Consider the following 13,175-nt stretch of genomic DNA (forward strand, 5'->3'; position numbering starts at 1 on the left):
GGCTGTGAGATTGCAAGTTACAAAGCGCTTCTTGAGCTGTTCTGTCTTCAAGGTTCTCTGGTTTTTCTCTGCCTTCTTTCATGGATGGCTGACTCATCTATGAGGGTCGGGTCCAGTGGCTGCTGTGAGTCAGAAGCCAGTGAGCCTTTGGCCTTCTGTAGATGTGACTGGAGTCCAGGGTGGGGCCAAGCCAGGTGGAGCCCAGGACTTCAGACCCAAGTGTCTTGGGTCCCACCTCCTTGTGTTTAACCAAGAGGGTGTGGGCTAGAGCCCGAAGCCTTTTGTCAGCATTGCTGCAGGCTCTCTCCAATCTGTACTTCGGGTTTTTGCCTGCCTGGGAGGTAAAGGTATCCTAGAAATTTCACCCTAAGGGTGTGAATGCAGGGTTTATTACACACCCCAACCTGAACTGTGGGGGGAAAAAAGCCTGTTGTTAAAGGTGGTTCCTTAATTCTTCAGAGCTTGCCAGTATCTCCAAGTGGGAAGCAGGAAGGGTAGTTATTTTTGACACTGCAGGGGGTGGTGCACAGGGTCTGGTGTCCATAGTGCCCGGTAAAGGTGCACCTGGTGGGCTCTGGAGCTGTGGGAAGTAAGGACAAGCAGGCCTCCTGGCTACAAAAAGCAGGCTTTTTATTTGTGAACAGGCTGGGGACAAAACGAGCTTTGGCGGGGTCGGGAGGCGCAGAGGGTTGGGGGCAGCCTTTGAGACTCCAGGAGAGGTGGGAGGTCCAGGCTCCTGGCCTCCCCTAGGCTGGGGTTCTTACCTGTGGCCCAAGTATGGTACCCATGTTGCCCTAGCTTTCTCTTGCAGGACCTGGCACTTTTGGGTGGGAGTGGGGCTTGGGCTTGCCCTGGGAGATCACAGGGCATGGCTAGTGGCTGCTGTGGTTGGGGAGGTGGTATCGTGGGGTGGGAAATCTGGGGGACTCTTGCCACTAAAGGCCCTGAAGTGGGCTCTGGCTGCACTAAGGCTCCCCCTTGAGGGCGACAAGGGTGTTCCGCAGAAGCAGGGTGCTGGCCTGCAGAGGAGAGAGGTCTTGATGTCCCCCACCCACTGCCAGCCTGCTGCCTGATAAAATGTGCTGTTCTTTCCACACCTATTAACTCCTGCCCTCCTCCCTCTTGCATTCCTGTCCTTAGCAATAATAGCTGCCATTTATTGAGGGCTTAGTGATGAGAAGGGAAGAGTCCTGGTCCAAGATGGAACATGACCGTGAAAGTCAATGGGGGCTGCTCAGGGCTGCCAGACCACCTTCCCCCAACACATGTTTGCCAGTACTTGGTAAGAACCTAGAGGTCTGGGAGTGGATGGCAGGGAGGCAGCAAGAGGGCGCAGTGAGGGTGGAGGGCTCACCTTGGCATGTTTGAGCTCCAGCTCTGCCAACTCTATGAGGTTCTTGCGGAAGGAGGAGACACGGCGGGACTTGAAATCCATGAGCTCTGGAGAGGAGGGAGGAGAAATGGGGACCCCGGCAGGGTAGGCAGCCCAGTGGCAGGGGCTCTGGGGCCATGGGGCTTACCCTGCTTGGCTGAGTCAGAGAGGTGTTCGAAGCGTTGGCAGCACTGTTGCTGGTGGCTCTCAGCAGTCCGCACCTCGCGGTTCCTAGTGCGTGCCTTGTCCAGGGCCTTGTTGGCATTCTCATAGTCAGCCAGTGCTCGAAGCCGCCGGTACAGCAGGTCCTGGGGCCAGCAGGGGTGCGGGATCACTGTTGCCCATTGCCTCATCGGCCTGCCCTCCCCTGTTGCTCCAGCCCTGCCGTCCCCCAGCCCTGAAGTTTGTTCTGGGGCCATAGCTCACCTTGGCTGCCTGTGAGTCTCGCATGTAGTATCTCAGCATGTCTGACAGCTTGAGGTCCTCATCAGATGCCACTCGGCCCTCCAGCTTCTGAATCAGGAAATTTGGAGGCTGGGGAGGGAGCTTGCAGAGGAGCTGCTAAGGGCTGGCGTGTTGCTGCTCATCTCAATATCCAACAGAGTCACTTGATAACCACTCTAGGTCAAACCCTGATGTTCAGGGGAGCAGGCCAAGGAAAACTTGACAGAGGAGTGGCATCTGACCTGGATCTTGGGGGTTGACTAGGAATCAGACAACAGCCAAAGGCTCTGCAGGTGTGCAAGCCTCGTATGTGTTCAGGGAACCGTGAGGTCAGTGGGAGCATTTGGATGGCAGTGGCTGGATTCCAAAAGACCTAAAATGTAAGCTAAGGACTTTGGGCTTTGTGCTTTGGGTAGTTTCTGGGAGGGGCAGGGTCACTGAAGGTCCTTGAGAAGAGAGGTAGTCCAGCAGACATTTTAGAAAGATTGGCACACTGCAGTGACTCTTGGAGAAGAGTTCAGGAAGTGTGTGTCTGGGGCAGGATGTTGGCAATGTGGTGCAGCCTGCCAGAGGCACGTGGCACATCCTTGTAAATGGCTTGCCAGGCCTGGTTCCCACCCCTGCCCCCATCACTGCACACACACACTTGGCTGGATCCCTGTCCCCCCTCCATCTCATTTCACTAGGGTTTAACTGAGGGTGAGTCCAGGGTTTCAACTGGGCCCAAGTTATCACCAAATGTTCCAAAATGATCCTGGAGCTTTCTCCTCTTTCAGGAGGAGGTATTTTTTCCCTGCAAAGGATCATTGATTGGGTGCCCTTCCAATACAGAAGGCAGGACTCACCCTTAGTCGTTCAAAGAGTTCTGCCAATTTGAGGAAACTCCTAGGAGGCAGTGGGGGAGAGTTAGGGCAGGGGTCTTGAGAGGGTGTTGCTTAAAGCCTCCCTGCCCTTAGCGCTGCTGTCCCTAATGCCCTGCAGTGGGGAAATCTCCCTCTGCTCTTTACCAAATCCCAGCAGGAACTTCACCTCCCACCTACAGCTGATGGTACATTTCCACAGTGACTCCTCATGGGCAGACACAGTATTACAGGCATAGAGAGAGGCGGGGGGGGGGGGAGGGCAGGGGCAGGAGGGGTGAGAGGGAGTCCTCACGTCTTTAGCTGGTTGACCTCCTGTGTTCCCAGACTATTCAGTGCAGCAGAGATAGGGATATAATCGTCTGCCAGGCCTGTTGGGGAACAGCCCTTCATCAGACCCCCTTGGTCTGCACATCAAGCCCCACCCCCGGTGTTTGTGTCATGGAGAGACACAGGGCATTTCTTGCTCTACTCTCCCCACAGGGAGTAGGAATGCTGAGTAGGAATGCCGGGGAGAAGGGGCAGGGAACCCAGGGCCCCTTGGGCCCTGCGTACACTTGTGGGAGTGCATGACACGGTCTGCCCGCAGGCAGGCATCCCGGATGCGGGTGTGGTACTCCAGCAGGAAGGTCCTCTCATGCTCGAAGAAGTCATCCACCTCCTAAGGGAGCCAGACAGGAGCCACTTACACTGAGTCAACAGGGACATGGCGGCCATGGACACGCAGGGGCAGCACAATTTCCCTCTAGGCCATGCCCCACCAGTGGTTTCCCTCCCACAGCCACCCTGGGCCTCAATGTTTGCTGTGGACTTGAGGCCCTGGGTTAAATCCACAGAGGGGTCCCAGGGGTCACCTTTAGCCCTGACATGCTGGTGATAAGGGCTTCATCTGCAGACTTCACAATATTCCTCAGAAATCCCCCAAGAAGCTCCTTCCTGTTCTTTCCTCGGACACTCAGCTGAAGCACACAGGGGGAGAGCATGGTGTTGGGGTGGGCATTCGCACCTCCCACCCCAGGCTCATGTCACTCTTGGAGCTGATGAGACGGAGGCTTGAGCCCACCTAGCGCCCTGCCCCCTATCCCCAAGGGTGACCCAAGGGTGTGCTCTGGCCCAGCTCACATCCTGGCCATATTCCAAAAAGACAAAGAAGTTGTGGTCTCGACGCAGGGTAGGGTGGGCCGCCAGGCGCTGCAGAAAGACCTCATGCATTGCAACTGTCTTCTTAAAGATGGCCAGGTACTCCCTGCGGAAAATGGCAGGCAGCTCATGGGCCCTCCTTGGCTCCGATTATCCTGCCCCCTTCCCCTCAGAAGCCCTGAGGTCAGAGGTCAGGGTCTCTAACTAACCATAGGTGATGAAATCCTGGGACTCTCAGGACGGGGGTGGGCTTGGAGCTTCATCATAGACAAGGAAAGGAAGTAGCACTCACGCTTCCAGCTCCTGCTTCATTTTGGCAAACTCTTCCCGCGTGATGGAGCTGTCACCCTCACCCAACTTCTGCAGCTTTTCCCTTGAAGCCTCAAAGTCTGGCCTTGGAGGGGCTGGGGGGATCTGCTCAAAGGAGGGACAGAGCTGGCAGGCCTCTCGTTGCTGAGAAGGCCATCACCCACACCCAGAAGTGTCGCCCAGCCTTCCATCCCCGCCCAAGCACCCAGGCCTGACCCTCACAGCCCCAGCCCGCCCGGCCCTTCCTCACAATGAGGCCGGCGTACTCCTCATTTTCCACATAGGCGTCATGTAGCCAGATGAACTCCTCATGCTGTCGCACGACTGAGAACTCCGTCTGGGCGAAGTGAGGGAGGCAGCTCTGGAAGTCGGGAAGCCTGTCTGAGGTATCTCTCCTCCCCTCCCAAATCCTGCACCCACCAAGCATCCTGGGCACCCGCTTTGGGGCTTCCCCAGTCCCACATCCCAGGTGAGGCCCAAGGTGGGCCTTGGTGACTCAGGTGTCTATGATTTCTGTCAGGATGATGGACAGGGCATGGCTAGGACTCGGCAAACAATCGATGCTTGCTTTCTCGGAGAGGCAGGGGGCAGGAGTCAGGTTGAGGAGCAGGGCCCAAAGTCGATGTTGGCATCTGCCCCCCAAGCCCCAGGCAAGCGAGGCTGGGGGAAGCAGGCTCCTCAAGCTCCTGAAGCCTCCTGAGGCAGCCTCCTGAACTGCCCTCTCGTTCCCCTGGCAGCCTCACCTTGGTTTGAACGGTGAATTTCACCTTGTCCCGCTCGCTCACTGCATCAGAGATCTCCACCTGTAAGGAGCTGTCTCCCTGCAGGTCCACTGATACGGAGGAGGGCTGTTGGGGAGGGGAGGTCTCTGACATGACTGACCACAGCCCCTGACCGCATCCTCACCGCAGACTTCAGGTCCTCCTGCAAAGCCCACCTCAGCAGCATTGCTTCTTCAATGCCCTGGGGTCACCAGCTACCCCTAGAGGGATCCTGATAAATCACTGCTCAGGGCTTTACAATTACTACAACACTTTCCCACACTTCCATCCTCAGAAGCAGGCCGACTTCTCCCCGCTTTATAGATATGGAAACTGAGACCACCAGAGAGGTGAGATAAGTTGTCCAAAATCACACAGCTGCAAAGTGGCGGGGCCAGATTTGAACCCAGTTTCTCAAATTCCAAACCCCAAGTACTTTCTCAGCTACCAGCTCACCTCTTCCCCAGCTGGTTACTTCAGGCACCCTTTCACTAGAGCCTAGAGTGAGCTAGATAAGAAGCTCTCACCCCTTTTGAGGGGTTCCTGAAACCATTCTATTCACCGTGTTTAGTGCCAAGAGGCATTGGCTTGTGGGCAAAGCACATGCGTTTCTCTAAGTGAAAAGATCCGTGAGGCACCAAACTACGAGTTCGTTCTTGCATTGAGCTTTTCAACACACGGTTATTGAACACCTACCCTGTCTATACCACTGTGCCAAGTGAAGGGAAGAAGCCACTGTACCTTCAAGCGTTGCTCACCAATATATAAACTGGCACCTGCCCATGGCTCACTTCCCCTCACTCTCTCTCACAGGCTTTGGCACACATTTGGCACAACTATGGACAACTATTCTGACTGCTATCACCACAGATTATTTTTACCTGGACTTAAAACTTCATGGGAGTGCAATTACACAGTATATACACTCTTGTGTCCATGGTCTTCAGTGAGACCCATCTATGTTGTTGAGTGCAGCAGGAATTCTCTTTCATTGCTATGTAGTATTCCATATGAATACATCATAGCTTATGTATCTATTCTACTGTTGGTAGTCATTTAGATTATTTCAAGATTGGCCTATTTTGGATAAAGCTGCCATGAACATTCTTGCATATGTCTTTTATAGGGTAGGCATGTGTTTAAATGCTTTTGTAGACACTGCCAGTTTTTCAAGGTGATTGTACAAATTTATACTCCTGCCAGTATTGTATGAAAATTCCAGTTGCACCACATCCTTGCCAATACTGGAATTGTTAGTCCTTTTTATCTTAGCCATACTGGTGGGGGCATGGTAATTGAGCACTGTAGCTTTAACTTGTATTCCCTGGTGAGGAATGATGTTTAACACCATTTTATGTGTCTATTGCCCACTTGGAGATCTTTTGTAAAGTGCCTATTCAAGTCTTTTGCTCCTCCCTTCCCCTCCCCTCCTCTTTTAAAAATCAGATTGTCTTTTTCTTATTAATTTGTAGGGACTCTTTATATACCCTGGAGACAAGTCCTTTGTCAGTTATATCTGTTGCCAATATCTCCTACTCTTTGGGTTGCCTTTTCACTCTTTTAATGACCTATAATTTTACAAGCTCCAATATGTCAGTCTTTTCTTTTGTGATTAAGGATTTTTGTGTACTCCTGAAGAAAATTTTGCCTACCCCCAGGTCATGAAGATATTCTATTTTTTTTTCTTCTAGAAATTAATAGTTTAAGCTTTTATATTTAGGTCTATGATCCACCTTCACTTCATTTTGTAAACAGTGTAAGGTATAGGTTATGACTCATTTTTGCCATATAATAGCCAGTTATTTTAGCACTATTTGTTTAAAAAAGACTATCTTTTGAGTATTGATTTGCTTTGGTGCACATCTTGGTAGAAAATAAATTGACTTCGTAAGTGTTAGCAATTCTGTACTATCTATCCTCTTCCACTGATCCATATGTCTGTATTTTTGATATATCACACTGTCTTGATTACTATAATTGACAAACTTGAAATCAGATAGAATTAACAACTTTGTTCTTTTTCAAAATCATTTTGGCTATTATAGATCTTTGCATTTCCATATAAATTATAGACTCAGCTTGTTAATTTACACCCAAAAAACTTGCTGGGATTTTGATTGAGATTAAATTGAATCTATAGATCAATTTGGGAAGGATAGACATTCTTACAATTTTGAATCTTCCAATCCATCAACATGAAATATCTTTCCAATTATTTAGATCTTCTTTAATGTTTCTCAGTAATGTTTTGTAGTGTTCTCTGTAAAGGTTTTGCACATCTTTGTTAGATTTATTCCTAAATATTTTATGATTTTTTATTGTTGCTATTTGAAATATTTTTAAAAATTTAATTCCCTAGTTATTTGTTGCTAGTATGTAGAAACACACAATTGATTTTTATATATTTACTTTGTGTCCAAGAACCTTGCTATATTTACTTACTGCTTTTTTTTTTTTAAGATTTTATTTATTTATTTGAGAGAGAGAGAATGAGAGAGAGAGCACATGAGAGGGGGGAGGGTCAGAGGGAGAAGCAGACTCTCTGTGGAGCAGGGAGCCCGATGCGGAACTCGATCCAGGGACTCCAGGATCATGACCTGAGCTGAAGGCAATCGCTTAACCAACTGAGCCACCCAGGCGCCCTTTACTTACTACTTTTAATAGTTTGTAGATTATTTTGGATTTCCTCCATATACAATCCTATAATATAAAATAATGACAGTTTTAGTTTTTCCTTTCCAACCTTTATACCTTTTACTTTTTCTTGCCTTATTGCACTTGCTAGAAACTCTAGCACAATGCAGAAGTGGTGACATGGTGAAAAAGGAAATCCTTGTCCCTGATCTCAGAAGGTACATTCAAAATGTAATCCTAAAGATGATTAATTCTGAATCAGATTAATGAGACTCTCTTCTATGCCTAGTTTGGTAAGAGTGCTGATTTTTATCAATGTTTCCTCCCTTTATTGAGATATCAAGTGGGTTTTCCTGTTATTCTGTAATGTCCCAAATTTCATTGATTGATTTTCTTTTTTTTTTTTAAGATTTTTTTATTTATTCATCTGAGACACAGAGATACAGAGAGAGAGAGAGAGCATGAGCAGGGAGAGAGGCAGAGGGAGAGGGAGAAGCAGGCTCCTCGCTGAGCCAGAAGCCCGATGTGGGGCTCGATCCCAGGACCCTGGGATCATGACCCGAGCCAAAGGCAGACACTTAACCATCTGAGCCACCCAGGTGCCCCTGATTGATTTTCAAATACTGAACCACCCTGCATTCCTGGAATAAGGCCTTCATCATGAAGTATTATCTTTTTGTTTTTTAGTTTTTATTTTTTTTAAAGGTTTTATTTATTTATTTACTTGAGAGAGTGAGAATGAGCATGCAAGCAAGTGATCAGGCAGTGGGGGGCAGAGGGAGAGGGACAAGCAGACTCTGCACTGAGTGTGGAGCCCAATGCAGGGCTCAGTGCCACCACCCTGAGGTCATAACCTAAGCTGAAATCAGGAGTTGGACGCTTAACCAACTGACCTACCCAGGTGCCCTGAAGTATTATGTTTTTATATATTGCTTATTCAACTTGATAATATTTTATTTGTGATTTTTCCATTTACGTTCACAAGAGAGATTAACCTGTGTTTTTTCCTTTCTTTGAATGTTTTTGACAGGATATTTTGTGGTAAAATATGCATATCACAAAATTTACCATTTTAACCATTTTAAAGTGTACAGTTTATTGATATTAAGTATATTCACAGTGTTGTGCAACCATCACCATCATCTACTTCCTCTTGACAGGTTTTTGTATCAAGGTTATATTGTCCTCCTGAAATAAGTTGGAATTGTGCCTTCTATTTCTGTTTTTGGAATAACTTATATGAGAATGGTATTAGTTTTCCTTTAATGCTTCTAAGAATTCATATGTGAAATTATATTGCTTAGGTATTTTTGGAAAAGTTTTTAATTATAGATTTACTTCCTATAATAGACATAGGACTATTGAGATTTTCTACTTCTTATTTCAGGTTTGGTAAGTTGCATTTTTCAAGTAGTTTGTCCATTTTGTTTAAATTCTCTCATTTGTTGGCCTAAGCTTGTTCTTAAATTCTTTTATTTTTATTTATTTATTAATATTTTATTTATTTATTTGAGAGAGAGAGAGAGAAAGCATGAGCGGGGGCAGGGGCAGAGGCTAACGGAGAAGCAGAATCCCCACTGAGCAGGGAGCCCGATGTGGGGCTCGATCCCAGCACACCGGGATCATGACCTGAGCCAAAGGCAGACACTTAACCGACTGCGCCACCCAGGTGCCCCTCTTATTATCTTTTTTTTTTTTAAGATTTTATTTATTTATTTGAGAGAGAGAGAGAGAGCATGAGAGGGGGGAGGGTCAGAGGGAGAAGCAGACCCCCGCTAAGCAGGGAGCCCGATGCGGAACTCGATCCCGGGACTCCAGGATCATGACCCGAGCGGAAGGCAGTCACTTAACCAACTGAGCCACCCAGGCCCCCTCTCTTAATATCTCTTTAATGACTGAAACATCTCTATCAATGTGCACTTTATCATTCCTGATATTGGTAATTAATATTTTCTCCCTTCCTCCCTCTCAGTCTCCCTCTTGCTCTCTCTTTCTCTCTTTTATCAGTCTTGCTAGATGCTTATTAATTTTTTAGTATTTTCAAAAAACTATTTTGGGCATTCTTGAATTTCTATATTTGTATATTTACCTTCTATTAATTGATTTCTGCTCTTTATTATTTCCTTCCTTTTACTTTCTTGGGGTTTAAATTGTTCTTCTTTTTCTAGTTTCTTGATATTGAAATGTAGATCACTGGGGCCCCTGGGTGCCTCAGTTGGTTAAGCATCTGCCTTCAGGTCAGGTCATGATCCTGGGGTCCTGGGATCGAGTCCCACATTGGGCTCCTTGCTCAGAGGGGAGCCTGCTTCTCACTCTGCCTGCCACTCCCCCTGCTTGTCCTCTCTCTCTGATGAATAAACAAATAAAATCTTTAAAAAACAACAAAAAAGAAATGTAGATCATTGACTTTTTTCAACCTTTCTTTTTTTCTGAAATATGCATTTGGAGGTGTAAGTTTCCCCCTGGGTACTTCTTTAGCTGCATCTCCAGTTTTGATATATCATATTTTCAAAATCATTTCTTTAAAATTTTTTCTAATTTTCATTTAATTTCTTTGACCTATGAATTACTTAGAAGCATGTTGCTTACTTTCCAAATATTTTGGAATCTAGTTATCTTTTTGTTTTGATTCCCTGTTAATTCTAATGGGACAGAGATCTCATTCTATGATTTCAATGTTTCAAAACTTGTTGATATTGCATTATAGCCCAACATATAATGTATTTTGGTAAATGTTTCAAGTGGCACTTGAAAAGAATGTGTTACCTGCAGTTGTTGGGTACAGAGCTCTAATTAAACCAATTAGATCAAGTTGATTAATCATGGTATTTTATTTATTTATTTGACAGAGAGAGAGAGCACAAGTAGGCAGAGCGGTAGGCAGAGGGAGAGGGAGAAGCAGGCTCCCCACTGAGCAAGGAGCCCGATATGGGGCTCAATCCCAGGACCCTGGGTCATGACCTGAGCCGAAGGCAGACGCTTAACCGAAAGAGCCACCCAGGCACCCCTAATCATGGTATTTTAAATCTTCAAAATCCTTACTTGATTTTGGGGCAGGGGGCTTGTTGAGAGAGTGTGTTAAACCTCTAATTGTGAGTTTGTCTATTTCTGCTTTTAATTCTGTAATCTTTTACTTTGCATATTTTGAAATGATGCTATTCGTTGCATATAAATTTAGGACTGTTTTATCTTCCTGTTGAATTGACTCTTTAATCATTATAAAATGTCCCTCTTTATTTCTAGTAATACTTCTTGTCTTACAGTCTACTTTGTCTGAAATTAATGTAATTATGCCATCATTCTTTTGGTTAGCATTCTTTTTGTGTCCTTACAGTTAAAATATGTCTCTTAAAAAAAAAAAAAAAGGATTTATTTATTTATTTATTCTAGAGAGAGTATATGTGTGTGTGTGTGAGAGAGAGAAAGAGAGAGAGAGAATGAGAGGCAGGGGTGGTGCAAGGGAGAGGAGAGAGAATCTCAACAGACTCCCTGCTGAGCCCCTAAAGTATGTGTCATTTGACAGAATATAGTTGTCTTTAAAAATCCAATCTGAGGGGTGCCTGGGTGGCTCAGTTGGTTAGGTGTCAGAATCTTGGTCTCAGCTCAGGTCTTGATCTGGGGTTGTGAGTTCAAGCGCCTTGTTGGGTTCCATGCTGGGCATGAAGCCTACTTAAAAAAAATCCAATCTGAAAAAAAAAATCCAGTCTCAATTTTTTTTTAAGTAACCTTACACTCAAGGTGGGGCTCAAAGTCTCAACCCTGAGATCAAGAGTTGCATGTTCTACCAACTGAGGCAGCCAGGCACCCCCTGAATATGTTTTTAATTGGAGGGTTTGGTCTATTCATAATTACTGTAATTACTGACATAAGCTATAAACCTACCATCTTGCTTTTTGGTTTTTTTTTTTTCTTTTTCTCATCTGTTTTTTTGTTGCTTTATTCTTTTTCCCTTGCCTTCTGTTAGATTAGTCAAGTATTTTTATATTATTTCATTTTCTCTTCTATTATATTTTTATTTACATCTTCATTTAGTATTCTTTTCATTTCTTTCTATTTAAAGGAGAATCTTGGAGAAGGCGATGCTTACTCTAGAGGACAGGCTCTAATACTGGACTTTGAGAGAGCCTGGCACCTACAAAGTTTGGGAATGGACCCATCAGTTTGATGGCCCAGTATACATCCCATATGATAACAGTAACAACAACAACAAAATAGCTAACACATACTTGAGCTTCCTATATGCCAGGTACTAACCTAAGCATTTTACATATATTAACTGATTTAGCCATGAATATGAACATAAACATTGAAACAGATATTTTCTGCTCTATACTTTGTGTCTCTCAGCCCCTCTCAACTCTCCAAACTCCTCACTTGGCTTCTCTGACATCCCCAGGCAGCCTTCCCCTTTGTCCAACTGCAACCCCCCCAACACACACAATCTGGCTCATTGGTACAAGGGGCCCCTAACTCTCCTGTCTCCCTCCTGCTACCTTAGTATCTCTGCTTTAACCTGTACTGTTTGGTAACTGCTTGAGAGAGATGGAACTTCAAGGATGGACCACAGCTACTCCATCCTTGTCCTCAGCCACAGCCCACTATGCACATGCCTCCAATGCTCAAAAGTGTGCACCTCTGTGAGCCCAATGATGCTCAATAACTATTTGTTGAATGAAATCAAGAGGAAAGAGTGAAGAATTAATGATCTTATGATTGTATGAACACAGGTACACAAATGAAGCCATTAGTGCTGAACTGGATTCCTCCCTCCTTGGCAAAGGAGAAGGTACTCCATCCTCTTCTCAATCCCTAACATCCCTCCTTCCTCTTCTTCCCCATTAGGCCAGAATCGTGAGTTGGTCTTGGGGAGGGGAGGAGTGGCAGTGACAGGTCCCTTTCCATCTGTCAGGGCAAAGATAAACCCTGCCTCCTTTGGCATCCTCATCAAGCCCCATGCAGGTGCCACAGAGGCGCCCCACCCCCTTACCCCCTTGCTCAGGTCTCTCTAGCTCACGCGTGCGCGCGAACACACGCACACACGCCCCACTCCCTGATTGGGCATCACTGGGTATCATGGAGTGAGGTGAAGGTTGGGAGGGGGTTTGCATCCTTTCTTTACCTTGCTCTCCTTCCCAGCCTCTTGACGCCCCTCCATCACCCTTCTTCTTGGCCGCAGCACACAAGTATTCCGCGGCGGGCCGCTGCCCGCGCGCTCCCGCAGCTTCGTCCCCGGTAACTCGCCCGAGGCACGCGACCCTACCGGCTGACGGAGACACTCTCCCCTCCCTGCTAGGAGTCACCTGGAATCAGGCGTGGTTCCCACCCGTTCCTTCGCAGCTGCGCCTTTTGATTGGGTACCAGGTTCACCATGAGCGACACCATTGGCTGCAACGCCTGTCGTTCCTTTGCTTGGCCCCAGCTTTTAAGGGGAAGCGCGTAACCCAGGGTCGGGAACGGGCGACAGCATGGGGGCTGGGGTCGGGGGTTCTGGGGTTACTGAGGTCTCGAGCCACGTCAGCCCCTGCCCCCGGGCTGGCAGTCTGTCGCCTGCCGCAACTCCGGGCCGTGCCTTCCAACCGCTTCGCGCGGTCTGCGCGTGCGCACTAGCCAGGTCGCGCGCCCTCCGAGGCGGTGGGCGAGGCGGCGGGCCAGTGG

General features: G+C 47.1%; 1 protein-coding gene and 1 long non-coding RNA gene across 2 annotated transcripts; one reads left to right on the top strand and one right to left on the bottom strand.

Annotated features, from left to right (window-relative positions):
* Positions 1–606: 606 nt before the first annotated feature.
* On the bottom strand, positions 607–12,788 carry SNX32 (sorting nexin 32). Its single transcript, XM_036077605.2, has 13 exons — positions 12,640–12,788; positions 4,869–4,973; positions 4,376–4,486; positions 4,109–4,230; positions 3,799–3,922; positions 3,531–3,635; positions 3,232–3,337; positions 2,972–3,047; positions 2,662–2,701; positions 1,799–1,885; positions 1,521–1,680; positions 1,355–1,440; positions 607–1,019 (listed from the first exon to the last, which is right to left on the bottom strand). Exons 1-13 carry the CDS (start codon positions 12,673–12,675, stop codon positions 966–968), a joined length of 1,212 nt encoding a protein of 403 aa, XP_035933498.1. The 5' UTR covers positions 12,676–12,788; the 3' UTR covers positions 607–965.
* LOC118526379 (uncharacterized) lies at positions 4,969–11,834 on the top strand. Its single transcript, XR_004912574.2, has 2 exons — positions 4,969–10,536; positions 11,581–11,834. It is a non-coding gene; the product is annotated as an uncharacterized LOC118526379 (long non-coding RNA).
* Positions 12,789–13,175: the final 387 nt, after the last annotated feature.

This window comes from Halichoerus grypus, chromosome 11 (assembly GCF_964656455.1).
Source record: "Halichoerus grypus chromosome 11, mHalGry1.hap1.1, whole genome shotgun sequence".
NCBI classification, from domain to species: domain Eukaryota; kingdom Metazoa; phylum Chordata; class Mammalia; order Carnivora; family Phocidae; genus Halichoerus; species Halichoerus grypus.